This window comes from Watersipora subatra, chromosome 10 (assembly GCF_963576615.1).
Source record: "Watersipora subatra chromosome 10, tzWatSuba1.1, whole genome shotgun sequence".
In the NCBI taxonomy this organism is placed as follows: domain Eukaryota; kingdom Metazoa; phylum Bryozoa; class Gymnolaemata; order Cheilostomatida; family Watersiporidae; genus Watersipora; species Watersipora subatra.
Window position 1 is genome coordinate 23,612,068 of NC_088717.1, and position 14,787 is coordinate 23,626,854.

General features: G+C 38.5%; 1 protein-coding gene across 1 annotated transcript; it reads right to left on the minus strand.

Moving 5' to 3' along the window:
• Positions 1-3: 3 nt before the first annotated feature.
• On the minus strand, positions 4-14,028 carry LOC137405845 (uncharacterized). Its single transcript, XM_068092266.1, has 2 exons — positions 13,895-14,028; positions 4-1,531 (listed from the first exon to the last, which is right to left on the minus strand). Exons 1-2 carry the CDS (start codon positions 13,986-13,988, stop codon positions 306-308), a joined length of 1,320 nt encoding a protein of 439 aa, XP_067948367.1. The 5' UTR covers positions 13,989-14,028; the 3' UTR covers positions 4-305.
• Positions 14,029-14,787: the final 759 nt, after the last annotated feature.

Consider the following 14,787-nt stretch of genomic DNA (forward strand, 5'->3'; position numbering starts at 1 on the left):
ATGTGAGCAAGTGACAAGTTTATTAGTAATAATATATGCTTATATGATGAATGTGGATATCTAAAGCAGCATTCTTCAAAAACTTTAAACAGAAAATGACCCAGTAACAATACATTGCCCAGAAAATTCAGTTTATACATAGCACTTTAAAGTCATCTGCGTAACTATGACAACAAGACTACCCATCTGTTATTTACCTGCATTACCGCTCATGCGCAAGCATACTAAATGGCTATAGATAAATAGTTCTGCATTATCTAAGAAACCATCTAAGTAGTCAAACCAATCTCGAATTGGAGCTGCTACTAAAAAGTGTTTGGAAAGCCTAATTCAGAATGTAGTTTAGGGAGACCAAAAGCCTTCAAAATCATCTCACATCGTTTCACCATGTTTTTATCTTTGCTCCACTCTGTACCTCCAGCTTGTTTTCTCGTATCCCAGCTAGCATTAGCAACTCCTGCTTGGCTGTCATAGTCCAAAACTTTGCAGGCAGTACCCAATAAATCAGAGTTAATGCTGAGATAGTCAAATACTTTGGCTATTGTGGCACGTCTGTTTTCTAACAGCGAGTCATACTTAATGGCTTGGATGTTCACACCTGCCTCGACAGCTCGCTTGATCAATGCTGTTTTTGCGGCCCACATAAAACAGTACCATTCCAGCGCAGTCTTCGGTCGAACTGAGATTATAAGTTTCTTACAGAATTCATGGTCATATCCGTTTGTCCAGCAATTGAGATTTGAAATGTCAAACCAAAACTTGTCATCGTATGGGTCATGGTTCAACGAAATTTTCCAAACATAGCGAATGTAACAGCTATTGTTAAATGTCCGATAGAAAGAAGTTATTGACGGAAAACTTTCTCGGTAAGCCGCGAGCATCTTGTGATGTGGAAAGTAGTTGGCTATTGTTTCAATAAGATATTCCTCGTAAGCCATCGCTTTCCAAAACACTGATCCACCTTTCGGCGCTTGCCTAATATATAATTTAATGACAGAGACAGCAAGTCGTGTAAATATCGGTGACTTGGAAAAACTCTCAGCGCTAGAATAGCCATGGTCTCCAAAAGCTATACTGTACATCATGGCCAGAGGTTCAGAGTAAACTGTCCAACCAGGCAAAGAGTTAAATACCTGAACCCATGCAGTAGATCCGCAACGGGTTGTGTGAAACATCCAAACAACGTTTCGGTCTCCAACATCAATGGAGTCAACGAGTTCATTGAATGCCTTGATAGGGAGAATTATCAGTCGAATTGCATGGTTAGTCTGGGTGAGAAAGTTCAGAGGGTGCGCTTTAACGTTGAATAAATCACAGTTTAATTCCACAAAAGCAGCTTTCTTCGAATTCACTGAGAATAGATGGATTCTTCTATTTAGGACAATATCTACAGGAGCAAATCTTTCATGAACTGTGAAATAGGTCTTCGGATTAATAACCATGGCATATGGGTTTTTCCAGACTATTCGAAGTACTTGTGCTGGATTTTCTGTGTCGGCATTCATGGTCTCAAAGATTCTTTTTGATGTCCCTAAAAGGTTTTAGGTATTTGAGAATAGAATTAAACGAAATACTGAGCTTTTTTAAATGCTATATGAATGCCCGGTATTGCAAGGGTAATAAAAAGATAACATATGCAACATTTACTATTATAGCCTTCAAATGATTGTGTTTGTTTATTTTTGTGTGTCCGGCAAATGCATAAGTAAAATATTTGCAAGCTCGAGGCATAGCTCAGACAGATTGTTGAAAAACATTCATACTTCTTATGCTACACATTTGTTCAAGGTTTGAACATATAAACAGTGGGAGGTAATGTAGTTGCCATTGGCTGAGTTTCTTTACCCAATGAGTTCGAGTAACTTGAGCTAGTCTAAATATTGATCATAGTAAAATCTGTGTCCGTCTTTTCACCTGGGTGCAACAAAAAAGATTGTGCCTCCCAAAAATTGAACCTATACATTCGAAAGATGAACAGATGTGAAGTCAAGCCCAACCCTGCCAAGCCACCCAGCCAGCTAGCCACAGATTGAAATAATTCTACTTGTAATCATTATGTTAGCTTAGTAATCTACAGTTTGATGTACATTGTTTTTGCATAGGTTTTTTGTTCTAAATATTGTTTGCAATGTTGGGTCATTCCTTGCGTTAGGGTGAAACTTGATTGATTTGTTTCGCTATTTGCTCTTGCATCATTTTTAGTTCATACTTTGTGCTCAGTGTGCAATTTCAGTTCAGTGTATTGGGTTGGTTTTTGTTGGGTTCAGAAATATAAGCACACAAACGATAGTGACTGCTAACAGGTTGTGGACTCAGATCACTATGGATAATAAAGGAGCATCAGTTATTGCTGAATGGATCAAATTATCCAACATGAAAAATTCAGTGCCAAATGGTATTAATCAGGGATGGTGTGTGAAATATAGTAAATGAACAAGAGAAATCTTCAGCATCAACATACACAAATAGGTGTGCCAAGATCATGGCTTGTAGCGATAAGGCGTTTGCTACAATATTGTTAAGTGTGGAGCCATCATTACTTGTTTGGTGATTCTATCGATCCAGCTGCGGTGTGAACCAAGAGCAGTTTCAAAAGAAAAAGTGGGCCAACAAACTCAAACTCAGAAGGGAGTTGAACTCATTGAATTTGAAAGACGGGAAATCAGTGACCAATCATCTTAAAGCCATGATTGAGGTATCTAGTAAGTTAGCTGTAGTCGCAGGACTTATAGAAGAAAAGATACGGTAGTCACCTTGCTAGCAAGCCTAACACAATTTTTTGTTTTGGTCCCTACTCTGGAAACTAATGCCGAGGTCGCCAAGAACGAATGGATAGAAAGAGTTCATATGAAAAGCGCAAAATACAAGCTCATGAAAACAGAGCGTAAGGCAGTAGAGAAAATTTGATGACTGTCCGTCGCAAACAATCGAGTCAGTAAGGTACTCAGTATTACAGCTGTGATGGATTTGATCACATAGCTAGATACTGACCAAACAAAGAGGATTGTCGACAGCCATCTCTGAGAGACAAGGGAAAATTAAAAGGGGAAACAACTACCCAAAGTAAACACAGGTAAAGCAACCTGGTACAGCAGCAATGGAGAGTCAGCTAAATTGAAAGCACAACACACTCTATCAACAACATGTGAGTCAAGCAATGAGTGGCTAGTTGATAGTGGAGCAGCCTGTCATATGCCATGATGGAAGGATATTCAGCACTTGCCATGAGTTAGAAAGACTAGTGAAAGTTGCTATTGGTGACGGGAGACAGGTGGACAGGGATTTGACATTTGGACAGGGAGATGTGACAATCGAAGTCCAGCTGAGAGGAGATAAGTAGAGAAAGCTGCGACTGCATGTTTTGCTAGTCCCCGATCTTTTTTACAATCCGTTAAGTGTGACAAAAGGCATCCACAGTAAAGAAGAATGAAGCTGATGGCATTCTGTAACAATAGAGATATGGTCAAATCGAATGGGATAACATGCCTGCTCTAGCAAAACAAAGGATGGTGAATGATTTTAACTTCAAACCTGAAATAATGGATCATTTTTGTGAGCTATGCTCAAGGAAAACAGTCAAAAAACAGCTTAAAAGAAAAGTTGGAGATTAAAACTAAATTCCCGTTGGAGTTGGTCCACTCTGATGTCTGTGGCAAGATGGGTGTACCATCACTAGGAGGATTAGAATATGTTGTCACATTTGTGAATTACTACACACGATACGTCTGGACATATATGATTCACAAGAAAAATTATGTGTTTCAGAGGTTCAAAAAATGGAAAGGAAGCTAGTGATAGAGAAGAGAATCGGGGTGAGTGTCAAGACTTTTAGAAGTGACAATGGCAGTAAATATGTGTTGAAGGATTTGGATAACTATTTGAGAGCAGAAGTAATCTTACATGAATACATAATCCTTCAGACTTGAGCAAAATGGATTGGCTGAAAGGCTAAACCGCACTTGAGGAGAAATTTTATGCATCATGATGTCAGATTCATGGTTACCCAAAGTTGTTTTGTCAGAAAGTTTTGCACCTACCTGCATAATCAGTCTGAAAAGCTGTTGGGTGGGATAACTCCTTTTGAGGCCTGACCTAGTATGAAGCCAACAGTGGGACATTTGAGATGGTTTGGGTGTGCAGCATATGCACCCATACCAAAAGAAGAATGAGCTAAGGTAGATAGCAAATCTAAATGAAGGGACTCGTGTGAAGGGGTACAGACTATAACCAGGATAGAAGAAGAGTCTTCTACAGCAAAGATATGAAATTTGATGAATCTAGTTTTGGTTATACGGAAGAAAAGTAGTAGGAAACAAATGGGTTTAAAAGGTCAAAAGAGATATTGACAGGAACACTAAAAGATAAAAAGCAAACCTTGTGGTTCGGAGATTCAAACAGAAGTTTGGACAAAATTGTGGTCAGATATTTAGTCCTGTTGTTAGGTTTGACTTTTTCACAACACTCATGGCAGTAGCTGCTAAGTATGGGCTGAAACTACAACAGATAGATGTGGCTACTGCCCTTTTTCATATATTTTTAGTAGATGTGTTCTTCAAACGGCTCGATGGTTTTGCTAAGGAAGGAGAGGTACATCTGATGTTCAGACTAAAGCCCAGTTCCCAAACATAGACCAGTTCTAAATCAATCGCCCAGATGTTGGAATAATGCTTTACACAAGCGGCTTGCCAGCATGGGATTCAGTCAAACAAATACTGATCATTGTTTTGACATGAAATCAGACAAAAAAGAATCAGTGGACTGGACTTTTTATGTTGATGACCTAAATATAGCAGCAAAGGAGGAGTCGCTAATAAGGCATTCAAGGATTAGCTCAGTAAATGCTTTGACATAAAAGACAGGAACAGCTCCACCACTTTCTTTGAATGAAAATAGTCCGCTATGAGAAGACCAAAGATGCCTTGATTTAGCAAGAGCGCTACAATACTGACATTTTGACCACATACAAAAAAGAGAACTGCAAAGCAGCCTCTATTTCAATGGATTTTGGCTACAAACTGAAGCTGGCTTTTGTAGGCGATGTGATTGTGGATCAAGAATCGTTTCAGTATGCGAATGGACGTTTCTTATATTTGAGCACTGCTTCGAGACCTGATAATGCATATACAGTTGGTTTGCGCAGCTCGATACGCAGGTAAATCTACAAATGAGCACTGGGTTTGTCCTGCAATATTGTAAGACAACCATTGAATCCTGATGTATCGAGGCACAGGCTCGAATAAAAAAATCTTAACAGCCTTCTGTTATACAGTCTTAGTGAGAAGTTTACATCATCAAAAGTCTATGTCTGGCTATGTGCTTATGCTGGGCAATAGAGCAGTGTCATGGAGAAGCAAGAAACAAACCACAGTAGCCCTCTCCACCGCTGAAGCTAAATATATTGCACACAGTGCCGCCACACGACAAACTAGCTAGATAACTGTTAACTGACATGACCGGTGAGATAAGAGCACTGGAGTATCACAACCATACATGAAGGCAACCGGAGTGCTATGGTGACAGCCGCCAATTCTGTAAGTCGCAATCGAACCAAACATATGAACATTAAAAATCTTTATGTCAGGCAAGCGGTACAGGATAGTGTCATTAAGCTGCGGCACTTTTCTACAAGTGACATGGTTGCTGACATGCTCAACAGAGTCTGTATATATAAAAACATTTAGACAGTTGAAAGATGAACTCAGCCTTGTGGCAATTATGTATTAAGAAGGAGTGTTAGCAGAGGTAATACCCAGGGGGATATCCAGAGGGAATACCCAGAATGGGATACCATGAGAGGATACAGTGAGGAAATACCTAGAGAGGATACTTACATGGGGTACTCGGAAGGGGAACCTAGAAGGAGGTACCTTGAGATCTTCATGTTCCTCCTTATGGGACAAAAGAATGACATGTGGTTCCAAATATGAAATTGTGAAACTTACCCAATACCCAAAAAAGAATTGCAGTGATTTGTGTATGATGTATCTGTGCTACCTGAATTGTAGACTGAGTATGCATATGTATCTATAAATCTTAACATGACTGTAGCCAGAGATCATCATCATAATTTTAATGGCTATATGGCATGCGTGTCTATTATTTTTACTTTGACTGTAGTACTGTCAAAGTACGTCATGTCTGAAAAGTTGGAAACATGACAAATTTTGTGTTGTAAATACTTTAAGGTACTTATACACATCTATAAACTATAGCCTAACTAATCTCATTGGTGCCATGCAGTATTAACTATTTGACTAGTTAACATACAGACAGAGTAAATACATAGACACAGTCAACACATTGACATAGTCAACACATAGACACAGTCAACACACAGTCAACACATAGACACAGTCAACATATAGACATAGTCAACATATAGACACAGTCAACACATACACACTGTCAACACATAGACAAAGTCTTCACATAGACACAGTTAACACACAGACACAGTTAACACATGCACACAGTCAACCCATACACACAGTCAACACATACACACAGTCAACACATAGACACAGTTAACACACAGACACATTCAACACATAGACACAGACCAAGCTCTCTAATCACAAAGGTGTCGACTTCAGTGACTGGGCTGCGCCCATAGTCATTGTATCTAAACCATCTGGTATTGTAAGAATCTGTGGCAATTTCAAACAGCTCGAAGTATATCTGTAGACCAGCATCATATGTCACAGCTTTATAATTTAAATGGAAAAATTTTGAGGGGTGTGTATTTTTCGAAGATGGATCGTGCAGATGCATATCTAAAGCTAGAGCTAGATAAGGCTTCCAAAAACCTGAGTGTCATCAACACTCCATTTGATCTCTCCAGATATGACACTATGTGCTTTGGAGTTGCTTTAAGTCCAGCACAGTTTCAGAGGAGTATGGATGCTTTGACTCAAGAACTTTCTGGTGTGGCTGCCTATCTCGATGATCTTTTTATAGCTGGAAGCGCAGAGAAAGAACATTGGGATAACCTAAAGCGAGTACTAGCAAAACTGCAAGAACATGGTTTTTATGCAAGGCTTGACAAATGTCCATTTTTTCAAAACTTTGTGAAGTACTCAAGTCATCTTATTGACAAGCAAGCTAATTGCCCTTCCGCTTCATCTATCGCTGCCCTTAAACTGCTACCTGTACCTCAAAATGTTCAGCAGTTTGAAGCATTTATTAGAAAAATAATCTACTACGGTCGATTTATTCCTAACATGGTAGACAAAGCAGCACCACTACTACAGACAATGTATGATATGTCTGGATTGACTCATGCCAGCAAGCCTTTATCCAACTTACGAACGGCGTTGCTAGTGCCGCACACCTATCACATTTTCACCAGACTAGAACATTAGTACTTGCAGCTGATGCATCTTCTTATGGAGTGGGTGCTGTACTCTCATTGCAGGACACTAATGGTGACGATGAAACACCAATAATCTATGCCTCCAAAACTCTCACTGGTTCTCAGAAAGGATACTCACAGATAGAGTGGGAAGCACTCTCCAATATACATAGTATCAAAAGGTTCCGTCAATTTCTCTACAGAATGAAGTTTATTCTGCTAACAGATCATGAGCCTTTAGTAAGCATCTTATCTCTAAGCAAAAACATACCATGACTGCTAAACGTTTTTAAAGATGGACACTGATTCTTATAGGTTTCCAGTATGACCTAAGGCACAAGCACATATCTAGACATTCTAAAGCTGATGTATTGTTTAAAGATGGACACTGATTCTTATAGGTTTCCAGTATGACCTAAGGCACAAGCACATATCTAGACATTCTAAAGCTGATGTACTGTTTAAAGATGGACACTGATTCTTATAGGTTTCCAGTATGACCTAAGGCACAAGCACATATCTAGACATTCTAAAGCTGATGTATTGTTTAAAGATGGACACTGATTCTTATAGGTTTCCAGTATGACCTAAGGCACAAGCACATATCTAGACATTCTAAAGCTGATGTATTGTTTAAAGATGGACACTGATTCTTATAGGTTTCCAGTATGACCTAAGGTACAAGCACATATCTAGACATTCTAAAGCTGATGTACTGTTTAAAGATGGACACTGATTTTTATAGGTTTCCAGTATGACCTAAGGCACAAGCACATATCTAGACATTCTAAAGCTGATGTACTGTTTAAAGATGGACACTGATTCTTATAGGTTTCCAGTATGACCTAAGGCACAAGCACATATCTAGACATTCTAAAGCTGATGTATTGTTTAAAGATGGACACTGATTCTTATAGGTTTCCAGTATGACCTAAGGTACAAGCACATATCTAGACATTCTAAAGCTGATGTACTGTTTAAAGATGGACACTGATTTTTATAGGTTTCCAGTATGACCTAAGGCACAAGCACATATCTAGACATTCTAAAGCTGATGTACTGTTTAAAGATGGACACTGATTCTTATGGGTCTCCAGTATGACCTAAGGCACAAGCACATATCTAGACATTCTAAAGCTGTTGTATTGTTTAAAGATGGACACTGATTCTTATAGGTTTCCAGTATGACCTAAGGTACAAGCACATATCTAGACATTCTAAAGCTGATGTACTGTTTAAAGATGGACACTGATTTTTATAGGTTTCCAGTATGACCTAAGGCACAAGCACATATCTAGACATTCTAAAGCTGATGTACTGTTTAAAGATGGACCCTGTTTCTTATAGGTTTCCAGTATGACCTAAGGTACAAGCACATATCTAGACATTCTAAAGCTGATGTACTGTTTAAAGATGGACACTGATTCTTATGGGTCTCCAGTATGACCTAAGGCACAAGCACATATCTAGACATTCTAAAGCTGTTGTATTGTTTAAAGATGGACACTGATTCTTATAGGTTTCCAGTATGACCTAAGGCACAAGCACATATCTAGACATTCTAAAGCTGATGTATTGTTTAAAGATGGACACTGATTCTTATGGGTTTCCAGTATGACCTAAGGCACAAGCACATATCTAGACATTCTAAAGCTGATGTACTGTTTAAAGATGGACACTGATTCTTATAGGTTTCCAGTATGACCTAAGGTACAAGCACATATCTAGACATTCTAAAGCTGATGTACTGTTTAAAGATGGACACTGATTCTTATAGGTTTCCAGTATGACCTAAGGCACAAGCACATATCTAGACATTCTAAAGCTGATGTATTGTTTAAAGATGGACACTGATTCTTATGGGTTTCCAGTATGACCTAAGGCACAAATCTAGACATTCTAAAGCTGATGTATTGTTTAAAGATGGACACTGATTCTTATAGGTTTCCAGTATGACCTAGGGCACAAGCACATATCTAGACATTCTAAAGCTGATGTACTGTTTAAAGATGGACACTGATTCTTATGGGTTTCCAGTATGACCTAAGGTACAAGCATGGTAGACAAAGCAGCACCACTACTACAGACAATGTATGATATGTCTGGATTGACTCATGCCAGCAAGCCTTTATCCAACTTACGAACGGCGTTGCTAGTGCCGCACACCTATCACATTTTCACCAGACTAGAACATTAGTACTTGCAGCTGATGCATCTTCTTATGGAGTGGGTGCTGTACTCTCATTGCAGGACACTAATGGTGACGATGAAACACCAATAATCAATGCCTCCAAAACTCTCACTGGTTCTCAGAAAGGATACTCACAGATAGAGTGGGAAGCACTCTCCAATATACATAGTATCAAAAGGTTCCGTCAATTTCTCTACAGAATGAAGTTTATTCTGCTAACAGATCATGAGCCTTTAGTAAGCATCTTATCTCTAAGCAAAAACATACCATGACTGCTAAACGTTTTTAAAGATGGACACTGATTCTTATAGGTTTCCAGTATGACCTAAGGCACAAGCACATATCTAGACATTCTAAAGCTGATGTATTGTTTAAAGATGGACACTGATTCTTATAGGTTTCCAGTATGACCTAAGGCACAAGCACATATCTAGACATTCTAAAGCTGATGTACTGTTTAAAGATGGACACTGATTCTTATAGGTTTCCAGTATGACCTAAGGCACAAGCACATATCTAGACATTCTAAAGCTGATGTATTGTTTAAAGATGGACACTGATTCTTATAGGTTTCCAGTATGACCTAAGGCACAAGCACATATCTAGACATTCTAAAGCTGATGTATTGTTTAAAGATGGACACTGATTCTTATAGGTTTCCAGTATGACCTAAGGTACAAGCACATATCTAGACATTCTAAAGCTGATGTACTGTTTAAAGATGGACACTGATTTTTATAGGTTTCCAGTATGACCTAAGGCACAAGCACATATCTAGACATTCTAAAGCTGATGTACTGTTTAAAGATGGACACTGATTCTTATGGGTCTCCAGTATGACCTAAGGCACAAGCACATATCTAGACATTCTAAAGCTGTTGTATTGTTTAAAGATGGACACTGATTCTTATAGGTTTCCAGTATGACCTAAGGTACAAGCACATATCTAGACATTCTAAAGCTGATGTACTGTTTAAAGATGGACACTGATTTTTATAGGTTTCCAGTATGACCTAAGGCACAAGCACATATCTAGACATTCTAAAGCTGATGTACTGTTTAAAGATGGACACTGATTCTTATTGGTTTCCAGTATGACCTAAGGTACAAGCACATATCTAGACATTCTAAAGCTGATGTACTGTTTAAAGATGGACACTGATTCTTATGGGTCTCCAGTATGACCTAAGGCACAAGCACATATCTAGACATTCTAAAGCTGTTGTATTGTTTAAAGATGGACACTGATTCTTATAGGTTTCCAGTATGACCTAAGGCACAAGCACATATCTAGACATTCTAAAGCTGATGTATTGTTTAAAGATGGACACTGATTCTTATGGGTTTCCAGTATGACCTAAGGCACAAGCACATATCTAGACATTCTAAAGCTGATGTACTGTTTAAAGATGGACACTGATTCTTATAGGTTTCCAGTATGACCTAAGGTACAAGCACATATCTAGACATTCTAAAGCTGATGTACTGTTTAAAGATGGACACTGATTCTTATGGGTTTCCAGTATGACCTAAGGCACAAATCTAGACATTCTAAAGCTGATGTATTGTTTAAAGATGGACACTGATTCTTATGGGTTTCCAGTATGACCTAAGGCACAAGCACATATCTAGACATTCTAAAGCTGATGTACTGTTTAAAGATGGACACTGATTCTTATGGGTTTCCAGTATGACCTAAGGTACAAGCACATATCTAGACATTCTAAAGCTGATGTATTGTTTAAAGATGGACACTGATTCTTATAGGTTTCCAGTATGACCTAAGGCACAAATCTAGACATTCTAAAGCTGATGTATTGTTTAAAGATGGACACTGATTCTTATAGGTTTCCAGTATGACCTAAGGTACAAGCACATATCTAGACATTCTAAAGCTGATGTACTGTTTAAAGATGGACACTGATTTTTATAGGTTTCCAGTATGACCTAAGGCACAAGCACATATCTAGACATTCTAAAGCTGATGTACTGTTTAAAGATGGACACTGATTCTTATAGGTTTCCAGTATGACCTAAGGCACAAGCACATATCTAGACATTCTAAAGCTGATGTACTGTTTAAAGATGGACACTGATTCTTATGGGTCTCCAGTATGATCTAAGGCACAAGCACATATCTAGACATTCTAAAGCTGATGTATTGTTTTTGCTTCCATTTGGTTTTCACAACCAGTTTGATTCTGCTGAAAAACTGGAGAACCAAGAAATTTCACAAGTGCTGAGAAAAGAAGTAGAAACCCATCCAATAGACTTTATGCTAATCCAGCAGTCCAGTAAACAGAATCCTAAACTGTAAGCTGTCTTCAAATGAATTTCAAAAGAACAGCCTATAAACGAACCCAAAAAAGAGAGTTCACCAATTTTGGAAGCACAGAGACTCCCTCACCATACAAGACGGTGTGATGCTTATTCAGAAAAATGCCAATTGCAGAGTTGTTGTATCTAAGGCACTGCAGTCTGCACACTAGAGACTCTACACACATCTCACTGGAGAGGGATAAAAATAAAGCAACTGGCTAGGCATTACATATGGCGGGAGTTCATTAATTCTGACATTGAGGTAATGACAGGATTTTGTGACATCTGTAGACAGCAGGTCCCTCTGCCTCCGCAGCTCTACACCGTATGGCCTGCATCACTAAAGCCCTGGAGTCGCATTCACTTGGATTTTGCAAGGCCGTTCAGGGGCAAGATGTGGCTTTTGTGCGTGGCCACATTTTCAATGTTCGTTATGTCGGAATGATGGACATTGGAAAGACTAGAACTCAGCAAACGATTCATGTTCTCATAGGTATATTTTACTTCCAGGGCCTACCAAAAACAATTGTTACAGACAACGGCCCACAATTTGCGTCTAAAAAGTTTGATGAGTCCTTTAGCCAACATTCCATTCAACATATCGCCTCCCCTGCTTACCATCCATCATCTAATAGCAAAGCTGAGTGGTATGTACAAAAATTCAACAAAGTAGTAGAAAAGAACGGTGTGAGAAGAATTTAGCTAAAGGACAGTGTACGTTTTTAACTTGGCACCTACCGAATGCTCCCTCACCCAAGCCTTAACTGAAAAACTCTTTCTGAATTGTTGCATGGGCGACAACCAAGATGCCTACTTTCCTCACTGAATCCAAAAGATAATGTTGCTCATGTATCTAAGATGACCACCACCTCAAACCCTTCACAATTTGTGAGTTTCTTTGGTGTACGCTCGCAACTATTTATCTGACCCTAAATGGTATCCAGGCCAAGTTGTTTCTAAAGTAGGTTCTACATCCTTTAAGATTAAATCATTAAGATTTCTACTGACTAAGGATTTTGGAAAAGACATCCAAACCAACTTCAAATTCCCATGTCAAAAACTAGCATATCTAGTGCTACTGTTGCACCGGCTGACCTAGATGAAATGCCTTCTGGTCAGCCTGACAGTGACTTGGTACCTGATGGATGATACCCTCTTTGTGTTAGAAACCTAAGCGATACTAACCCTAAACTCATAACTTGTGTTGGAGGAGTGTCATGTACTCATATTTAGTTAATTAGTTTGCAATTAGGTCAGTAGCTGTTTTTTCTTCTAGTAGTCATTGTTGACTCATATTTTGTCTTAATTTTTACACTTGCACAAGTTTCTGCATACTTTGTCTTGTCAAGTTGAGCTTTTATAGCTAACATGCCAATGAACACAGTAGCCTACATCTTTAAAGTAATTACCAAAGATGCCTCTTCACTTGTAAACATACCAACAGTCAACATATGGACACAGTCAACACATTGACACAGTCAACACATAGACACAGTCAACATATAGACACAGTCAACACATAAACACAGTCAGCACATAGACACAGTCAACACGTACACACAGTCAGCACATAAACACAGTCAACACATAGACACAGTCAACATATAGACACAGTCAACACATAAACACAGTCAGCACATGGCCAAGTCAACACACAAACACAGTCAACATGTAGACACAGTCAACACATAGACACAGTCAGCACATAAACGCAGTCAACACATAGACACAGTCAACTTATAGACACGGTCAACACATAGACACAGTCAACACATAGACACAGCCAACACATAGACACAGAATACCATATCACCTGTCTAGTCAGCTCTGCAGGGAAGACCATTTGGATTTGACACAAAAGTGAGCTCTGTTAGTTTTTTGTGAACCTCTACTCATCCTATGTCTTACATCAAATACAGTAGGATGACCTATCCAGTTGGAATGACTAGTAATCAGTCATGCTGTGATAGTCTTGGTAGGAGAACAGACAAATATGTATAAGAATCAGTTAGCAGAAAAATGAATCAACTCACCATTCAATCTCCAGATGATTGCAACTACTGCATTCCAGAAGTATAGTAGCATGTGTGTGCTGTAAAGCAGCAACTGGAAAACTCTACTGTGCATATTTGTAGCTGCTGTATTAATGTTTTTGACAGTACAACTACCCACCGGCACTTAGATTATAACTGGTGTGGTGTAGATAACAATTACAAATTGGTAGAAGAAACAGGTCATCCGTGACAAAGGTCAAAGTTGAGATCCAGCTATCCATGCAGCCCTTGAGATAACAGACCAAATACGCTCTCATTCTATTTACCTTTTAATATAAACAGATCATGCAGCTGATATGCATACAGTCAAACCTCTACCAATGTCTACCTTGGAGTACAACTTTGCTAGCAACTAATCCCAGTAGCAACTAATCCCAGTAGCAACTAATCCCAGTAGCAACTAATCCCAGTAGCAACTAATCCCAGTAGCAACTAATCCCAGTAGCAATTTGATTCCAATTTGTAAACAGTGAAAATTTTAAGACATATTTTCTTGAAAAAAAACTAAAAGGCGAAAAAAACATTTTTAAAAAACTACTTGAAACATCAAAAACGTAAAAGTTAAATAATAAGCAAAGCCTATTTTCATTGATTGTTACTAAATTGACTTTCCACATTTAACTTTGTTTTTCAGTTTTATATAATGTAATTGTTTTACCGCCTTTCATAAAAATTTGCAAAAAAATTAACATAGGCTATAAGTTTTCAAGGTGTGGAACAAATTGAATGAATCACAGTGTATTCTGGAAAAGATATTTGCTCCAACAAAGCTAGTTTCAATGCAATTGTAATACTAAAAACTGTTTAGATGGACAATTTCGAGTTGGAATTACTTCTACTTTTTTCTGTTTTGATCCAACAAAATACTCTCA

Coding starts and splice junctions, on each gene's coding strand:
- LOC137405845 (XM_068092266.1), bottom strand. CDS start 13,988: ATGCACAGTAGAGTTTTCCAGTTGCTGCTTTACAGCACACACATGCTA. Junction 1,532..13,894: donor AATCATCTGGAGATTGAATG/GTGAGTTGATTC, acceptor AAAACCTTTTAG/GGACATCAAAAAGAATCTTT.